At 46.5% G+C, this 20,511-nt stretch overlaps 1 protein-coding gene across 3 annotated transcripts in view; it reads right to left on the bottom strand.

Annotated features, from left to right (window-relative positions):
- Positions 1-20,511, bottom strand: part of kcnd3 (potassium voltage-gated channel, Shal-related subfamily, member 3) — a 448,844-nt gene that overhangs the window by 19,715 nt on the left and 408,618 nt on the right. For all 3 annotated transcript variants that reach the window (XM_072480145.1, XM_072480146.1, XM_072480147.1), the window contains 2 exons: positions 5,502-5,603; positions 4,811-4,909 (listed from right to left, as the gene is read on the bottom strand). In XM_072480145.1, coding sequence (XP_072336246.1) covers positions 4,811-4,909; positions 5,502-5,603 — 201 coding nt within the window. The remainder of the gene's footprint in view (positions 1-4,810; positions 4,910-5,501; positions 5,604-20,511) is intronic.

Below are 20,511 nucleotides of genomic sequence, written 5' to 3'. Positions count from 1 at the left end.
CACCTCACCCCAAAATGCTATCCTTCACTTCGGCACTGAGGGAGCCTTCCAGTCAAGTCCAATCTTACCCTCTCCCATCACAGGTACATAAACACACAGGCAAAGATTGAATATAGATAAAGATAGTGCACTTTTAAAGATTACAGTTAATTCCATCTCTGATTCATGATTTCCGGTCTCCCATGTGCCAGGCCTGGGGTTTCTTGAATGCTTTGGGATTCAAAGTTGAAGGGAGGTTGATGTAATGCGAAGAATTCACAGTAGGTTGTGAGGTTTCTTCTGGACGAATATCCAGGAGATTGATTATCAGGTCCACTTTGAAACTGGAACAGGTTAAGTTCTTTGGCTGTTTGGTGACTTGCAGGCAATTTTGGAGTCTGGATCTCAGGCTGGCCGATGACTGATGTTTCTTAAAAGGCGTAGGTGGCACAGCTTTTCTCTGCAGCTGTTGTCTTGTCAATGTTCTTCTGCAGTCTGTCCTGCTCACTCTGAGTCTTTAGATGAAACTCGTTATCTCAAATTGGTTTCAATCTCATGACCAATACTGGCGATCACCCAACCTGTCCAAAGATGTGCAGGTTAGGTGGATTGGCCATACTAAAATTGCCCCTTATTGTCAAAAAGATATTCATGCTAGGTTATGGGGTTGCAGGGGTGGGGCAGGATGGTGGGCCTAGGTAAAGCGCTCTTTTGGACGATCAGTGCAGACTCAATGGGCTGAATGGCCTCCTTGTGCACTGTAGAGATTCTATGATTTCATGACTGTATTAATGGTTCAAAACCATCACTGCACATTAGGAAACAGATGATGATCTTTCACTCTGAGCTGGTGGATAACTGGTTTTATCAGTTTTCCTTCCTTGAAATGCAAACCCGAGACAGAGAATAGAATAAGGCCTTATGGATATTCACACTAGTGGCATCTTCCAGTTCCGCCAATAGCTCACCCCGCTGCAGATTTCCCAGCAGCGTGGAATGGATTCAATGGGAAATCCGCGCAGAGAATCTTGCCAGTGGAGCCGAGGAGTCCATTGCCTTTGTCTTTTGAGTAAGCTTAAAATAATGGCAGGTGTGAATTTCACAGAAGTCTATTCCAAGGGGAGGGCCACACCCATGGTTATTCAAGTTAGAACTTTCCAGAAGCTTGGTACTCTGGGTTGAATAAGCAAGTGTCACCTAATCACTTGGCAACCATCTTAAGAGTTCATCAGTATCCAATGTAAACAAATAAAAGAGAGTTTCAGAAGCTTCCAAATGTGCTCAATTCATGTGTAAAGTTATGAATGTGACATGCCTTCAATGGGCATGACACATTGCAGTAAGCTTTCAAACTGGGACCTTCCTATCTTGTCTGGTTCATAATAATAATACTCTTTATTGTCACAAGTAGGCTTACATTAACACTGCAATTAAGTTACTGTGAAAATCCCCTTGTCGCCACATTCCGGCGCCTGTTCAGTTACACAGAGGGAGAATTCAGAATATCCAAATGACCTAACAGCACGTCTTTTGGGACTTGTGGGAGGAAACCGGAGCACCCGGAGGAAACCCACTCAGACACAGGGAGAACGTGCAGACTCCACACAGACAGTGACCATGTGTGACTCTGGACAGCTGACGTATTGGAGAGAGCTAGTTACAGTGAAACCTAACAAGAAAAATGCAATTGAAAAATTCAGAGGCTTGTACCACTATATTGGGCTAAACAGCTGGCTTGTAATGCAGGACAAGACCAGCAGCGCAGGTTCAATTCCCGTACTGGCCTGCCCAAACAGGCGCCGGAATGTGGCAATAGGGGCTTTTCACAGTAACTTAATTGTGACAATAAGCGATTATTATTATTATTTTTGTCTGGTTGCTATGAATCCTATTTTACAATCACGTTGAGCAGTTTTTTCTTGTACAGTTTACAATTTCAACATTGTTTTCATTAAATTTTTTTTGAAAGGTCCAATAAGTTGAATTAAGCAGGTTAAGCCATAGTTGAATGTTGGCTAACTGTAAATGAAACAACTTTAAATTGAGTCTGGACTGTATTGAGTGGATGGACAAGTGAGGGTTGTGACGAGTTTTAAATTGACTTTTTCTCTCCCTGTTTTCTCATTTTTACCATTCCAATGTTACATCACTCACCACAGCAACATCTCGGACCTCTGAATATTAACATGGTAAAGAAGGGATTTGCACTGTTGTTAATGTGTTAAATACTTTAATTTGTAGAACCTAAACTCTAGGCTCATCATAAGTGATCAATGGAAGGGAATTTAAACCTTTGATTCAGATCAAATGGGACTAGAGCAAGCATGGTATAAAAGGCCTCACAAACACATTTTGGGAGAACAGAACGTTTGATCGCAGAAAAATCCCCTGCCCCCTATCCACGCAGCTCCATTTAAACCTCGTTTTTGATAGCATCCGTTCTTTCATATGAGGCTTTGGAGCTGTGATGGGCAACCTAGGCTAGTGAATGGGCCAAGTGAGTGTCCCTCCTTCATCTCAGTGGGTCACAAGATTGAAATTGGGCTTGCTCACTAACCATGACCCCGTGAATAAGGTTAAACACATTTAATGCACATAGAATATTTCATAACGAGTTATAAAAAATGCTTAATCAATCAAAAATCAATAGAAATATCTCAAAATCAAATTGGAGAAACAAAATAAATATTTACACTTTGGATGCAGAGGGAGTGCACGGCTCTCACGGTCAATGTCGTGAGCATTCAGCACAGACCTCACTTCGCTTGCCCTTGCTTTACGCGCATATCACTTCAGTCATACCGGTAGGAAAAAAACTACATGGGTGGAAACCAGCGGAATGTGGAACTCTGTGCGTGGGCAACGGTCAACAAAATGTCTCATAGGATGCACCCAGAACCCAGATGGGCCGCGTGTGGTTCCTGGGCCGCAGCTGGCCCGCCACGGGACTGGAGCATTATATTTACCATTCCCAACAAAGGCAATATGAGCTCCTTTTAGAATATGCTAAGGTAGTTAGGCATGGGAGTACCACCACCTGCAATTTCCCCTCCGTGCCTCACACCAGCCTGACTTGGATATATATCATCATTCCTTCACGGTTGCTGGGTCAAAACCCTGAAACTCCCCCCACAGCCCCCCCAGCAGGACGGTGGGTGCACCTACACCATATGGACTGCAGAGGTTCAAGGAGGTGGCTGACCCCCACCTTCTGAAGGACAATTGGGGATGGGTAATAAACGCAGTCCTCACCATCGATGCTCCAATCCTGAGAATGAAGGACAAACACAGAAAAAGCCAAGATCTGAAATTCTGATCCAGTCAAAAAGCTGTACTTAATTACTCATCAGTTTTCTGATCAGTTTATTCCTGTTCATTGTCTTTAGATCAACATTACTTGACCTGGTTTGAGCTGGATCATTTGATTCGCAGTTGGGATGGTATTTTTTCCATCCACCTGTTGGCCTCAACACCTCTTCGTCAAGAAGGAGAAAACAGGAATTAAACAGAAGTTATGACGTCTAACAGGCTGCTTGGCTATCCAGTCCACGTTGGTGTTTATCATGTCCACAGGCAGCATCTGAATCATGTGAACCCATCCTGTCTCTTTACTCCTCGTTACTTTGACCATCGCTCTAACACCTTCTTAAATGTTAAAATGATCTCCGCTTCAATCACTAACTCAGCCAGTCAGTTCTGCAGCCTCACGACCTCTGTTTCTCCTTCTCCGTGTCCCAAATCTCCAAATGTTTAATTTTATATCCCTGCCTGCTCCCTCTGGAACTAAGTTACTTTGACAGTCCGAATCGGAATTTTCTGTTCCTTTCCTTGTCGAGCTCCTGATCATTATCCAGCTTCTCCCACTGGGCAGTGCACCCTGCCTGGGTGTGGACAGGTTTGGACTTCACTATGATGCCCCACATGGTCAACTCGTCAGTCAGTATTCATGCTGCCCAGGCTCACAAGTGAAGTTAAGGTCACTTGGGGGAAAGTTGTTGCCAGTACCTGTGGATTCAGACCCAGCAAGAGTCAGCACCTTCAGAGAAGGGAGACAGGTTCTTAGCTCAAAGGCCTCCTCTGTAGCAGCAAAAGTCTTCACATAAAGCACTTCCTGGAAACTGGTTTGTCGGGGTTTGACTGTGTTTTAAATAAAGTGCTCCGAACAAATAAAGGGTAGCGCACAGATTCATGACGGATCCATTCTGTGCTTTGTGACAGACTTGTTCAGTTTCGTCTAGAACTCAATTTTGGGACGGGTGGGGGTGTTTTCCAGCTGGATTTGACAGCAAGAGTCACAAAAGTCCCATAAAAGCGGGATAGGGAAGTGGGAGAACATGCCCCATCTCCTCCAGCAACCTTAAAATCAGGGCTCTACTGTTAAAGGACACACAAAGAGGATGGGGATAAATGTCTGGAATAAACAGCCAGGTTAAGGGATAGTAGAGGTAGCCTGCAATGGGCAGCTCACAGGGCAGTGAGATGCCAGACTGAGAGATTTCTAGAGGAATGGGTTTCAACGGGTAATGCACACTTTTTCCATTCTTAAGGAGTGTCTGCTGTAATCTAAGTGAAGTGTAAGAATGTATATCACCCACCCGCCTGTGAGTTACACAGTTTAAGATCACAGCTTTTGTTTATATCACGTGGGACATGACACCAGGGAACAGACAGAAGCAATATTGATGGGTTGGAGTACTGGATGAGAGCCTGTAGAATTTTTACTGGGGCCTCGATGGCAGGGATAGAACCTTGCCAAAACGACACGCGCTGCTTTGACAGCACCTGGATCAGGCAGGCCTGAACAAAAGAGGTAAGGGATTTGCAGACTTACAGTTGTCCTCTCCAAACAGTGCAGCAGATGGTGGTGTTGCCTGGCCACAGCGGAGCCTGGTTTGTTGGGGCATTGTTGCTGTTCCTTATCGCCCGAGTCCTGGAACAACAGAGACGTAACAAAAATTCAAATTGCATTCCAGTTGGAATCGCAGGCACTGCTCTATCAGAGAATTAGAGAACACTGACAGCATAGAGTGAGGCCATCTAGCCCGATTGAGTCCATGCCATCTCCCTGCTAGAGTTATTTAGCTACCTGCACTACCTGCCCTTGACCTACAACCTGGTATTTTTCTTCTTACCTTCAGGTGCTTATCTAATTCTCTTTTAAAAGTCACGACTGAATCTGCTTCCCCACCATCTCAGGCAGCGCATTTCTGATCCGAACCACTCGCTGCGTGGAAAGGCTTTTCCACCTGTCGCCTTTGGTTTTTTTTCGCAAATAACCTTAAACTGATGTCCTGTTGTTCTCCATCTTTTCACGAATGGGAACAGTCTCGCTCTCTCTATTTACTCTGTCCAGACCCCTCGCGATTTTGAACACCTCTCTTAAGTCTCCTCTTAAATACTCAATCACTCCTGAGTTTGTTCAGGAACTGCCCACCAAAAGAACCATTTTAGCTCCAGTCAATCATTTCCCAGCACCCCTGACCTCTGTGTCTAATCTCGACACAGCATAATATTGAACCTACTGTGAGCTCCAGTGCCTCGTTCATCAAACCGTTACGTTTGATTTGAAGATAGGCGTTGGCATTTCCAGTCTTCGCTATCTTTATCCTCGCAAGCCTGGCTTTCTGTGAAGGAAAAACAAGACAGTCTCAACATTTATCATCTAAACGATTTCATCCGCTGACTAGTTTCCTGCTGCCCGTTCTCTCTTTCCACATGTCTCATTATCAGCACATGGCATTGGGGCGTAAAATGAAAATGACTCGTACACGAAACCTCTCCCAGTCTCAATGTTTCTTGTCTCCTCCATTTTCGTTTTACTCCTCGGAATTCTCTTGGGCGCCCTTCCTCTTCAGTTATTCTGGGCCCAACCTACCGGCCACTCTGCGGCTGAAAAGTAGCTTGCCACGCCGTAGCGTGGCCGATAGAAGAAAGGAGATCCCGCTCCCGTGATCGACCTGGACCCCCCAGGCTTCGCAAATTCCAATGCGATCCCACGAGGCGTTGCGATGCAAATCCCGCCCTTTGTGGGCGGTGTCACTTTTGGGCAATTCTGCATATGGCCAAATGGACTCGCGGGGTCTGCCAGGGTATCGGAGGCCCCCAGCTGCATGCCCTTTGGGCAGGGTGGTGCGCTGGCATTGCTGGTGCCACTTGGGTGCCCTGGCAGTGTCACCTGAGCATCCTGGCAGTGCCAGCCTGGCACCCTGACATTGCCAAACTGGGTGCCAGCCTGGTGGTGCCAAGATGAGATTTTTTTCTGCACCCACGCTGGGCAGGGGGTTGCCTGCATGGGTGTTGGGGGGTTTGCTTGAGGGGCCTCGGAAATCGAGATGCCATTTAAAAATGGTGTCCTGATCTCTCGCTAAATTGAGGAGCTCCGCTCGTGTACAAAACAGGGCTTTGTGTGGCCAAGGCCGCGTGTTCCCCAACTGAGGCCCTTATACAACGTGAGTCGCGTTGTACAGCCATGGGTTTCTAGGCGCTGCGAGCACTGGGAAACACGCGGCTAAATGCGCTCGCTATGGGACCTTGTTCCCAATTAGTTGAATCGTGCCCATCCCGCATGATCTTCCTTATGCTTTCATCTTTGCTACCCTAAAATTAATATACATCAGACTGCCTTCCAGCCATTTCATTCTCTGATTCCACAATCTCCTTCAGGTTCCAACTTGTCTTAAAATTCACAGCTTCTAAAATAGGGCGCGCTTGGCTGTCAGCCTTGTCCTAGGTGGTAATGCCCTCGTGTGAGGTACAGGAAAGTTGTGGATTCCGGACCCTCTCCAGAGACTTGAGCACAAAGTCAAGGCTGTCCCCCTCGTACGTTGCTGAAGGAGTGCCGTACTGTCGGAGGCACCATCTTTCGGGTTGAGATGTGAAACCTAGCCCATGCCTGGCCCCTCAGGTGGATGAAAGAGATCCCACTGCACTGTTTTGAGAAGGAACATGAGGCTTCGCCCCAGTGTCATGGTTAATATTTATCCTTCAACCAACATTGCCCAAACATATTTACCTCATTGTTGTTTGTGATTTTCCCCAGCAGTGAGCACAATATCATTGGATGTGAAGCACTTTGGTCCTAAGGTCATGAAAGCTGCTCTATATAAATTTGTTTTTAAAATTTGCTTTTGTCATGTGAGAGTACCTTTAAGAAATGGGTGTTTATAAATGGGTGTGTATATAAATATCTGTAGTGAGAGTACCTTTAAGAAATGGGTGCTTACTACTGCAGTGATGTCAGAGAGTGGGTGGAGCTGGGCTGTCTGTCAGCTTTTTACTTTAGTTTTAGGCTGTTTGCTGCAGGGTGTATTTTAGTTTCGTTTTCAGTGTTGGGGCTGAAGCCAGACCAAGCAGGTGTACTGCTGTTCTCTCTGCCATCAAAAGACTATCTTTGGATCATTTGGTGAATTCAGAATTATAAATATTCTCAGCAGTGAAGTTAAGCCTGACGTCTTTCTGTTTTGAAGGTGTTTTAAGTCGTATGGATGTGAAAAGGAAAGCTTAAAGGTTTACTTAGTGTTGTAGTCTTTGGGGGTTTATTTGAATTGATGGTTGCTAAGATGTTCACTGTATGTTTTAAAAAGGTTAACTTAAAGAAAACTCGGAGCAGTAAATGGGAGAACGCGGTGATCCGCGTTTATCAAGGCTGGAGTGCGGAGGTGGCGAGAAGGAGGGCGAGCTTCAATCGGGCCAAGGCGGTGCTTCATAAAAAGAAGATAAAATTTGGAATGCTGCAACCGGCAAGACTGTGGGTCACATATCGAGGGAGGCACCACTACTTTGAGACGGCGGATGAAGCGTGGACTTTTATTGTGGAAGAAAAACTGGAATGATCGGGTTATTAAAAAGAACGTTTTAACAAAGTGGTGGGGCGAATGTGGGGGGCGAAGAGGGGGGTTAAAAAGGGGGGAAAGAGGAGTTTTATGTACTAATCCTGCGATGTGGTAACTTTTCTCTCTTCCACAGGTGGTGATGGGGGAGGACGGGAGGTGGAGGAGGTGGGGCGTTGGCCATTGGGGGCGGGGCCAAGGGAGAAGCGCGGGCTTGGTTCCCGCGCTATGATAATCATGGCGGGAATAGAGAAGCAGGAAGGAGGGGGCGTCGCACGGTGCAAGCCGAGGTCACGGGGGGAAGCCGAGGTCGGCCAGAGTTTGCTGACTTCTGGGAGCAACATGGGGGGAGTAATTACGCTAGCGGGGGATCTAGCGGGGGGGGGTGGGAGGGGGGAATTACTGGGTTACTGCTGCTGGGGAGAGGGGGGAGCTTGTATGGGAGGGGATGGGCGGGGGGGCACCGCCTGGGGGAGATACAGCTGCGTGGGAACCGGGTGAGGAGCTGAAAAAAGGGGATGGCTAATCGACAAGGGGGGGGGGGGGTAGGAAGCCCCCCAACCCGGCTGATCACGTGGAACGTGAGAGGGCTGAACGGGCCGATAAAGAGGGCACGGGTACTCGCACACCTTAAGAAACTTAAGGCAGATGTGGTTATGTTACAGGAAACGCACCTGAAACTGATAGACCAGGTTAGGCTACGCAAAGGATGGGTGGGGCAGGTGTTCCATTCGGGGCTAGATGCGAAAAACAGGGGGGTGGCTATATTAGTGGGGAAGCGGGTAATGTTCGAGGCAAAGACTATAGTGGCGGATAACGGGGGCAGATACGTGATGGTGAGTGGCAAACTACAGGGGGAGACGGTGGTTTTTGTAAACGTATGTGCCCCGAACTGGGGTGATGCCAATTTTATGAGGCGGATGCTAGGACGCATTCCGGACCTAGAGATGGGAAAGCTGATAATGGGGGGAGATTTTAATACGGTGTTGGAACCAGGGTTGGATAGGTCGAAGTCCAGGACTGGAAGGAGGCCGGCAGCAGCCAAGGTACTTAAAGATTTTATGGAGCAGATGGGAGGGGTAGACCCGTGGAGATTTAGCAGACCTAGGAGTAAGGAGTTCTCGTTTTTCTCCTATGTCCATAAAGTCTACTCGCGAATAGACTTTTTTGTGCTGGGAAGGGCGTTGATCCCGAAGGTGAGGGGAACGGAGTATACGGCTATAGCCATTTCGGATCACGCTCCACACTGGGTGGACTTGGAGATAGGGGAGGAAACAGGAGGGCGCCCACCCTGGAGAATGGACATGGGACTAATGGCAGATGAGGGGGTGTGTCTAAGGGTGAGGGGGTGCATTGAAAAGTACTTGGAACTCAATGATAATGGGGAGGTCCAGGTGGGAGTGGTCTGGGAGGCGCTGAAGGCGGTGGTTAGAGGGGAGCTGATATCAATAAGGGCACATAAAGGGAAGCAGGAGAGTAAGGAACGGGAGCGGTTGCTGCAAGAACTTTTGAGGGTGGACAGACAATATGCGGAAGCACCGGAGGAGGGAATGTACAGGGAAAGGCAAAGGCTACATGTAGAATTTGACTTGCTGACTACGGGCACTGCAGAGGCACAATGGAGGAAGGCACAGGGTGTACAGTACGAATATGGGGAGAAGGCGAGCAGGTTGCTGGCACACCAATTGAGGAAAAGGGGAGCAGCGAGGGAAATAGGGGGAGTGAGGGATGAGGAAGGAGAGATGGAGCGGGGAGCGGAGAGAGTGAATGGAGTGTTCAAGACATTTTATAAAAAATTATATGAAGCTCAACCCCCGGATGGGAGGGAGAGAATGATGGGCTTCTTGGATCGGCTGGAATTTCCCAAGGTGGAAGAGCAGGAAAGGGTGGGACTGGGAGCACAGATCGAGGTAGAAGAAGTGGTGAAAGGAATTAGGAGCATGCAGGCGGGAAAGGCCCCGGGACCGGATGGATTCCCAGTTGAATTCTATAGAAAATATGTGGACTTGCTCGCCCCGGTATTGACGAGGACCTTTAATGAGGCAAAGGAAAGGGGACAACTGCCCCCGACTATGTCTGAAGCAACGATATCGCTTCTCTTAAAGAAGGAAAAGGACCCGCCACAATGCGGGTCCCATAGACCTATTTCCCTCCTAAATGTAGATGCCAAGATCCTGGCCAAGGTAATGGCAATGAGAATAAAGGAATGTGTCCCGGGGGTGGTCCACGAGGACCAAACTGGGTTTGTGAAGGGGAGACAGCTGAACACGAATATACGGAGGCTGTTAGGGGTAATGATGATGGCCCCACCAGAGGGGGAAACGGAGATAGTAGTGGCGATGGATGCCGAGAAAGCATTTGATAGAGTGGAGTGGGATTATTTGTGGGAGGTGTTGAGGAGATTTGGTTTTGGAGAGGGGTATGTTAGATGGGTGCAGCTGTTGTATAGGGCCCCGATGGCGAGCGTGGTCACGAATGGATGGGGATCTGCATATTTTCGGCTCCATAGAGGGACAAGGCAGGGATGCCCTCTGTCCCCATTATTGTTTGCACTGGCGATTGAGCCCCTGGCGATAGCGTTGAGGGGTTCCAAGAAGTGGAGGGGAGTACTTAGAGGAGGAGAAGAACACCGGGTATCTTTGTATGCGGACGATTTGCTACTATACGTGGCAGACCCGGCGGAGGGGATGCCAGAAATAATGCGGATACTTGGGGAGTTTGGGGATTTCTCAGGGTATAAATTGAACATGGGGAAAAGTGAGTTGTTTGTGGTGCATCCAGGGGAGCAGTGTAGAGAAATAGAGGACCTACCGTTGAGAAAGGTAACAAGGGACTTTCGTTACCTGGGGATCCAGATAGCCAAGAATTGGGGCACATTGAATCGGTTAAATTTAACGCGGTTGGTGGAACAAATGGAGGAGGATTTCAAGAGATGGGATATGGTATCCCTATCACTGGCAGGGAGGGTGCAGGCGGTTAAGATGGTGGTCCTCCCGAGATTCCTCTTTGTGTTTCAGTGCCTCCCGGTGGTGATCACGAAGGCTTTTTTTAAAAGGATTGAAAAGAGCATCATTGGTTTTGTGTGGGCCGGGAAGACCCTGAGAGTGAGAAGGGATTCTTACAGCGTAGCAGGGATAGCGGGGGGCTGGCACTACCGAGCCTAAGTGAGTATTATTGGGCCGCTAATATTTCAATGGTGAGTAAGTGGATGGGAGAGGAGGAGGGAGCGGCGTGGCAGAGATTAGAGAGGGCGTCCTGTAGGGGGACTAGCCTACAGGCTATGGTGACAGCCCCATTGCCGTTCTCACCGAGGAACTACACCACAAGCCCGGTGGTGGTGGCTACACTGAAGATTTGGGGACAGTGGAGACGGCATAGGGGAAAGACTGGAGCCTTGGGGGGGTCCCCGATAAGAAACAACCATAGGTTTGCCCCGGGGGGAATGGATGGGGGATATGGAATGTGGCAAAGAGCAGGAATAACGCAACTGAAAGATCTGTTTGTGGATGGGAAGTTCGCGAGTCTGGGAGCGCTGACCGAGAAATATGGGTTGCCCCAAGGGAATGCATTCAGGTATATGCAACTGAGGGCTTTTGCGAGGCAACAGGTGAGGGAATTCCCGCAGCTCCCGACACAAGAGGTGCAGGACAGAGTGATCTCAAAGACATGGGTGGGGGAAGGTAAGGTGTCAGATATATATAGGGAAATGAGGGACGAGGGGGAGACTATGGTAGATGAACTAAAAGGGAAATGGGAAGAAGAGCTGGGGGAGGAGGTCGAGGAGGGGCTGTGGGCAGATGCCCTAAGCAGGGTAAACTCGTCGTCCTCGTGTGCCAGGCTAAGCCTGATTCAGTTTAAGGTATTACACAGGGCACATATGACTGGAGCACGGCTCAGTAAATTTTTTGGGGTGGAGGATAGGTGTGGGAGGTGCTCGAGAAGCCCAGCGAATCATACCCATATGTTTTGGTCATGCCCGGCACTACAGGGGTTTTGGATGGGGGTGACAAAGGTGCTTTCAAAAGTAGTGGGGGTCCGGGTCGAACCAAGCTGGGGGTTGGCTATATTTGGGGTTGCACAAGAGCCGGGAGTGCAGGAGGCGAGAGAGGCCGATGTTTTGGCCTTTGCGTCCCTAGTAGCCCGGCGCAGGATATTGTTAATGTGGAAAGAAGCCAAGCCCCCGGGGGTGGAGACCTGGATAAATGACATGGCAGGGTTTATAAAGCTAGAGCGGATTAAGTTCGTTCTAAGGGGGTCGGCTCAAGGGTTCACCAGGCGGTGGCAACCGTTCGTCGAATACCTCGCAGAAAGATAGATGGAATGGAAAAAAGAAGGCAGCAGTAGCAGCCCAGGATTGGGGTGGGAGGGGGGGAGGGGGGGGTGGGGGGTGGGGGGGGGGGTGGGGGGGGGGGGGGTGGAGGAGGAACCAGAAGGACTCTCAGGGTTGTTAATATATACTGTATAATATGTATAGGTCGTTGCGACAGATAATTATATATTGGACTGTTAAATTATATTTTTGGAGAGTGTTACTTGTGATAAGGCAGTTGCCAATTAGGGTTAGTTTTCATTTTTGTTATTTATTATTTATTCATTTTTTGTTTATAAAATAGGTCATTGTTATTTGTGTTGTTATAATATTGTGTAAAGGATGCACAATGTACTGTGTTGGTTGACCAAAAATTTTCAATAAAATATTTATAAAAAGGTTAACTTGAGTTCATAGAATAAACATTGTTTTGCTTTAAAAAATACTTTTCCATTTCTGCTGTACCACACCTGTAGAGTGGGCCGTGTGCTCCCCATACCACAATCTATTAAAAGTTGTGGGTCAGGTGATACACTTTGGGGTTCTCTAAACCCTGGCCCATAACACTTTCCGCTCTTAGCCCTTCGCTGAGATGGCGAAATGGCAGTGTCGTGGTAATGTCACTGGACTGGCAATCCAGGGGCCCAGGCCCTTGGGACATTGGTTCACATCCCACCACAGTAAATGGTGGAATTTAAATTCAGTTAGCTAAATTGGGGATTTAAATCTTGCCTCAATTACGAGACCATAAAACCATCACAGGTTTTTGTTTAAAAAAAAACAGCATCTGGTTTGACCTTCTGCCATCCACGTGACTCCACACTCACAGCAATGAATGAAGGACAATTAGGGATGGGCAACAAATGCTGTTCCTTGCTAATGATGCTCACATCCCAAAGATAATTATCCTCAAATTATGATGTTAGTTCTGTACTCTCCCACTATTGGGAACATTCTTCCATGTCTAATCCTGTTACAATTTTATAGGTTTCTATGAGATCCCCTCTCACTCCTCTAAACTCCGAAGAATATAATCCTAACCAATTAGTCTCTCCTCATATGACAGTCCCAAAATCCCGGGAATCAGCCTGGTAAACCTTCGCTGCACTTCCTCCATAGCAAGAACATCCTTCCTCACATAAGGACACCAAAACTGCACACAATACTCCAGGTGTGGTCTCACCAATGCCCTGTATAGTTGCAATAAAACATCCCTATTCCTAAACTTGAATCCTCTCACTATGAAGGGCAGCATAGCATTTGCCTTCTTTACTGCCTGCTGTATCCGTGCGCTTAATTTCAGCGAGTCATGCATGAGGTCACCAAGATTTCGCTGAGTATCCACCTCTCTCAATTTACACCCATTCAAATAATAATCTGCCTTCCTATTTTTGCCACCGAAGTGGATAACTTCGCATTTATCCACATTATACTGCATCTGCCATGCATGTGCCCACTCACTCCGCCTGTCAAAACCTGCTGAAGCATCTCTGTATCCTCCTCACAACTCACCCTCCCACCCAACTTTGTATCATCTGCAAATTTGGAGATAATACATTTAGTTCCCTCATTCATGTATAAAATTAATAGTTGGGGTCCCAGCACAGACCCCTGCGGTAGCTCACTGGTCGTTGCCTGTTAATAGGAAAAAGACCCATTTATTCCAACGTTTTGCTTCCTGTCCATTAACCAGTTTTCTATCCACCTCAAGACACTACCCGCAATCCCGTGCACTTTAACTTTACAGAGTAATATGTTATTTGAGATCTGGTTGAAAGCCTTCTGAAAGTCTAAATAAACCAAATCCACCGGGTCTCCCAGGTCAACTCTACTAGTTACATCATCAAAGAATTCCAGTAGATTTGTTAAGCATGATTTCCCTTTTGTAAATCCATGCTGACCTTACCACTGCTTTCCAAATGCTGTGCTATGAAATCTTTGATAATGGACTCCAGCAACTTCCCTACGACAGACGTTAGGCTCACTGGTCTATAGTTCCCTGTTTTCTCTCTACCTTCCATTTTGAATTGCGGGGTTACATTAGCTACCCTCCAATCTGTAGGAACCATTCCAGATTCAAAGAATTTTGGAAAATGGCCACCAATGGATCTATTATTTCTTACTTCCTTAAGTATTTTGGGATGAAGATTATCAGGCCCTGGTGATTTACCCATCTTCAATCCCATTAATAATAATAATAATAATAATCACTTATTGTCAGTAAAGTTGCTGTGACAACTTAACTAGTCGCCACATTCCGGCGCCTGTTCGGGGAGGCTGGTACGGGAATTAAACCCGCGCTGCTGGCTGTTTCTGCCTTACAAGCCAACGATTTAGCCCAGTGTGCTAAACCAGCCCCTAAAATTTCCCCCAAACCATTTCTCTACTAAAACCAGCTCCTCACTTAAACTTGTGTTGCTCAGAAATTCAGGCACATTATTCATGTCTTCCTTTGTGAAATAACATTCATGCCACACAAGTGCCATACAAGAAAGAATCTAACAATTGTCCCATGACATTCAATGACATTACCATCGCTGAATCCCCCACTATAAACCTCCTGGGGATTACCATTGACCGGAACTGTATATTTAAATACTGTAGCTACAATAACAAGTCAAAGGCTAGGAATCCTGCAGTGAGTAAACACCTCCTGACCCCCTAAAGCCTGACTATCATCTACAAGGCAGAAGTCAGGAGTGTGATGGGATATGCTCCCCGTGCCTGGATGAGTGCAGCTCCAACAATAATCAAGCAGCTCCACATGATCCAGGACAAAGCAGCCTGCTTGATTGGCACCCCATCTACAAACATTCACTGCCTCCGCGGCAGATTCACAGTGGCAGCAAGATGCACTGCAGGAACTCACCAAGACTCCTTAGGCAGCATCTCCCAAAGCTACAACCGCTACCATCTAAAACGACAAAAGCAGCAGGTACCTGGGAACCCCACCACCTGGAGGTTTCCCTCCAACTCACTCACCACCCTGACTTGGACATATATCGCCGTTCCTTCACTGCCGCTGGGTCAAAATGCTGGAACTGCCTCCCTATTTGCATTGTGGCTATATCCACAAGACAGGCAGTGCACCAGCAACTTCTCAAGGACAATTAGGGACGGACAATAAATGCTGACCTCACCTGCGACACCCATATCCCCTGAATGAATTAAAAAGTTGTGCAGCTGAAGAACCATGAGAGATTAATAATAATAACCTTCATTGTCACAAGTAGGCTTACATTAACACTGCAATGAAGTTACTGTGAAAAGCCCCTAGTTGACACACTCTGGCACCTGTTCGGGTAGAGGGAGAATTCAGAATGTCCAAATTACCTAACCGCGCGTCTTTCGGGACTTGTGGGAGGAAACCCACGCAGAGGGAACATGCAGACTCCACACAGACAGTGACCCAAGCCGGGAATCGAACCTGGGACTTTGGAGCTGCGAAGCGACAGTGCTACCCACTGTGCTACCGTGCCACACATGAAGATTGGTGTGGAATGTGAAGTACTATATTTAATGCAGTAGAATGAGTGAGCACAGAATAGAGGAAGAGAGCATTGGGTGATGTACGTGAAGCCTAAGAGAAAGGATAGAGCATAGGCTTGGAGAGCAATGAGTGGAATATTACTGCAGAAAGTGGATCCGTCCACTGTTACTAAGTCTGTGTGCTCAGGGTATAATACATTTGCTCTCCAATCCAGAAACTCCCAACTTATTAAAAGTATTCACCCAGGATAGGTGAAGTATGTTCAACCACAAAATCTAATTCATTTTAAAAAATTGTTCTGTTACATTGCGGACAATAGAACATATTAGAATTACTTAAAGAGCCTGGAGTGTGATATTTCCACTGTCTACACATGAAGAACTAATGAAAGCATTAGCACCTAACAATAATAATGAGTAGCATACACTTAAGACAAAATTACTATCATTATTCAATAATTGTCATATCGAGCAGGTCCACCAAGACCGAAGCACAGTTGTGCTTCAGAAAAGAAAAAGATTGATTCGATGGGATGACAGCCAAATCAGATCCACAGTAATTTGGGCCTCATAATCTCCAGAAACCCTTGTTGCTGCTCTTATTGTTCAAGCCCTACTTCGAGGGAACTTGAGCCTATAATTCAAGTTGAGGCACGCAGGCAGTGCTGTACTATGGACCGAAGTTGATTGAGAACTGGAATCAAATTCATACCCACTGCACAATGGAAGATTTGAGTGACATTGAGGGGACATGTTTGATTGAATCATAACTGGCCTGGGTTGCAGTGAATGGAGTCAAGCAAAAAAAAACAAAAAACGAGAAAGACTTGCATCTATAATCACATCGAACCTCAGGATCTCCCAAAGCACTTTTCAGTCAATGAAGTGCTTTTGAATTGTAATCACTGTTGTCATGTAGGAGGACGGAGAGCTGGTGTCCGAACATAAGCCACAGGCGATGGGGGGGTTACATTCATTTTTCATTTCTAGAAGTGTCTATCTTTTATTGATTAAGGAACAAACCAAAACTTTCAGTACCTGAGTTGCAGAAGAGAGTCCCCAATCTGGGTCGGGTAGTCTCGTGGCTATGTTGCTGGACTGCTACGAGAAAGTGAGTTTAAACCTTGACATGGCAGTTTGAGAATTAGAATTCAGTTTAAAAGCACCATGGAAGTTAAAATCGGGTACCAGCAAAAGTGGCCAAGAAGCTGTTGGGTTGTCATAAAAACTCAACTGATTTAACGGGCGGCACGGGTGGCACAATGGTTAGCACTGCTGCATCACAGCGCCAGGGTCCTGGGTTCAATTCCGGCTTTGGGTGACTGCCTGTGCGGAGTTTGCACTTTCTCCCCATGTCTGGTTTCCTCCCACAGTCCAAAGATGTGTCGGTTAGGTGGATTGGCCATGTTATAACTGCCTTTAGTGTCCAAAGATGTCGAGGTTAGGTGGGGTTAAGGTGACAGGGCGGGGGGAGTGGGCCTAGGTGGGGTGCTCTCTCTGCAGGTAGGTACAGACCCGATGGGCCGAATGGCCCCTTCTGCACTGTAGGGAGTCTATGGATCTAATGATGATGAGCATTACCCCTGTTCTCTATGGAAAGAAACATGCCCACCTTACCCAGTTCGGCTCTATAAGTGACTCCAATCCCTCACCAATGTGGTTGACTTTAACGTTCCTCTGAATTGGACACTCAATTGTAACAACAATTTGCTGCCGGGAGTTAAAGATGAAGAAAAGGATCCAGCATCATCTTCTCAAGGTGACTAGTGAATGGGCAATAAATATTGGCTTTGCCAATGTTGTCAACATCCCCAGAGTTCAGCTTTTAAAAATAAGAATGGCTAAATATTCAGAAAGATCCCAGGTTCAATCCTTAGTCCTTGGGCAATGAGCTCATGCCAATTCGGAGGTAGGTGAAGGGCCAAACTTCCAATGATCTGGGGAGAGTGAGGTCACCCATGGTCCATGTACCTCATTGTCAGTGAAGAAACTGTTCTAAAAAAAGTGCACATGGTGGGTGTGGATAGATACTGGTGTGGCTTTGTGCAATAATAATAATAACTGATGTTCACATAGCACCTAAATCATCTCTCAGAAACTTCCCAAAGCATTGCAATTGCAATTGCCAGACACTATGGGCAGGATTGCTCCTTAGAACTTAATCGACTGTAACTTTTCTGGAATTTTGGCAGGTTGCTTGATGCAACCCTCACAGTAAATCATAGATCATAGAATTTACAGTGCAGAAGGAGGCCATTCGGCCCATCGAGTCTGCACCGGCTCTTGGAAAGAGCACCTTACCCAAGGTCCACACCTCCACCCTAACCCCATAACCCAGTAACCCCACCCAATACTAAGGGCAATTTTGGACACTAAGGGCAATTTATCATGGCCAATCCACCTAACCTGCACATCTTTTGGACTGTGGGAGGAAACTGGAGCACCCGGAGGAAACCCACACACACACACGGGGCTTTTCACAGTAACTTCATTGAAGCCTACTTGTGACAATAAGCGATTATTATTATTATTATGGTGGCAGAGTGGGAGCAGGTCCGAGGACATTCTGGGCATATGAGTACAATTCAGCATCAGTTTTACACATAGTAAGGTGCCATAGACAGCAGTGAGATGAATGACTGGCTTGTGTTTTTTACTGATGCTGGTTAATGAACCTCAGCTAGGGTAGAAAGACTCCCCACTCATCGTTTAATCTGTACCAAAATCAAGGCTGACACTCCAGTGCAGTACTGCGGAAGGCCCCATTTGTTTGATTGGGAGGATGCAAAAGAGGATGTGCTATTTTGAAGAAGAGCAGGGGCGGGGTTATCCCTGGTGCCCTGGACAATGCTTAGCCCTCAATCAACATCACAAAAAAGTCAGATTATCTGGTCATTATCTGGAAATTGCTGCCTCTGGGAGTTTGCCGAACGCATGTTGGCTGCTATGTTTCTGACATTCTGACAGTGACTACACTTCAAAAAGGACATAATTGGCTATAAAAGCCTTTGAGTTGTCCAGCAGCCATGAAAAGAGTTTTTTATATATATAAGTATTTCTTTCCAGAAAAGAAAAAGCTGAAGCTGGAGGGTTCTTTAAGATTTCGAAATGGCTTGATAGGGATCACATGGAAAAGATGATTCCACTTTTTGCAAGAACAAAACTAGGTAGGAGCCACGAAAGTAAGATGGTCACTAATAAATTCAACAAGGAATCCAAAAGAAATTTATTTACCTGGAGGGCAAAAAAGATGTGGAACCCACCGTCAGAGAGAATAGCTGAGTGGAGTGATATCGATGCATTTAAGAGAAAGCTACACAAACACATGAGGAAGAAAGGAGAATAATGCTGATCTGAAGAGAGGACGGGACATAAACCAGCATCGACTAGTTGGGCTGAATGGCCTCTTTCTCTGCTGGAGATTCAACTTATTTCTACATGACACGGCAGTCCTGTGCTGGCTGTAGTGCTATCCTGGGTAAAGTGCGTAAGTCCTTGAACCTATTCCAGTTCTTGAGCACAAATTCAAGAGGCAAGATTGCTAGCAATGAGCCAAATTGACACTTAAATGCACAGGTAACCACGAATAGAGACGTCAATACTCCCGATATCCAACTGTAGCTAAGCTCAAATAGAAGTCGTCAAATAGTGAAAGGTGATGTGCACTGCAAACACGGGGAGGTGTAATTTTGAATAAGGCTTGAAGAGGGAGCAGGAAGGAAAAGGTTGCAAAAAAGGTTGTTGGAATCTAGAATGCAATGGCAGAAGCCAAGCACGAGTTGCGGAGAATCTCTTTGCACAGTGAATCGGATGTGGCTGCCTGAAATGGTGGTGGAAGCAGATTCAATAGTAGCTTTCAGAAGATAATTGGATAAGTACTTGAGAGGAAATAAATTACAGTACAGGACTGGAATTGAGGACATAATTCCTTTGGCGCGTTGGCAGCTAGCATGGGTGCAGTGGACTGAATGGATTCCTTCTGCGCTGTAATTTCTACAATTGCCTGCTTGACGGTATTGCAAAGCACACAGAGACAGATAAACAGTAATCAAGTGGAGGAAATGCATTAAGCAGGTGATCCCCTCCAGCTTGACTGGATGTACAAAGAGTTACGTAGAACTCTCAACAAAAAAATAGGTAATTCAGCTCAACTAATCTATACCAGTATTTGTCCTCCACACTAACCTCCTTCTCCCCAACATTTAACCTTACCAACGTATCCTTTCATTCCTTTCTCAACCATTTACTTACCTCACTCCCCATTAAATACTATGCTATTCGCCTCAAACCACTTGAGGTAGAAAAAAATCATATTCTTACTGATCTCTGGGAAGATAAGTTTCTCCCGAATTCTCTGTTGGATTTATTAGTCTTATCAGTTTTCATTTTATGTTTGTGGCCCTCATCTCTGGCCTTGCCCATAAGTGGTAACATCTTCTCTAAAGGTGAAGGTGAAATCGCCATAGTCTCAGATGACCATAGCCTGCTTTCCCCTTTGAGGGGGAGAGCTGACTGGTGGTGGTTTGACTTGAGGATCACCCACACCTCAAGCGAGGAGCAAGGTTGAGAAGGCTAGGAGATATAGGAGCCGAAGAGGGAAGAGGACACGCCAGATGACTAGAAGAGGAAGGGGGGGTCAGGAAGAAAAGGCGGAGAAGAAAGTTGGAGACCCGGCTCAAAGTAAATGCCTACCGGAAAATGTAAAACCAGAGGCCGCAACCGATATAAATAACAAAAGACAACTGATGTATATGTATAGATTTTTTTCTCTGTTGTTTTCAATGTATGTTCATGATTATCTTTGTTTTGTATCACGTAAAAGATCCTTAATTAAAACATTTAAAAAAAAGAGAAGGCTTTTTTTCATGAATAACCTCAGCTGGTACGTGAAGGTTGCTGGCCTTG

This window comes from Scyliorhinus torazame, chromosome 17, assembly GCF_047496885.1.
Source record: "Scyliorhinus torazame isolate Kashiwa2021f chromosome 17, sScyTor2.1, whole genome shotgun sequence".
Classification (NCBI taxonomy): domain Eukaryota; kingdom Metazoa; phylum Chordata; class Chondrichthyes; order Carcharhiniformes; family Scyliorhinidae; genus Scyliorhinus; species Scyliorhinus torazame.
The sequence above is the reverse complement of the archived record's forward strand: the minus strand, read 5'-3'. Positions and strand labels throughout refer to the sequence as shown.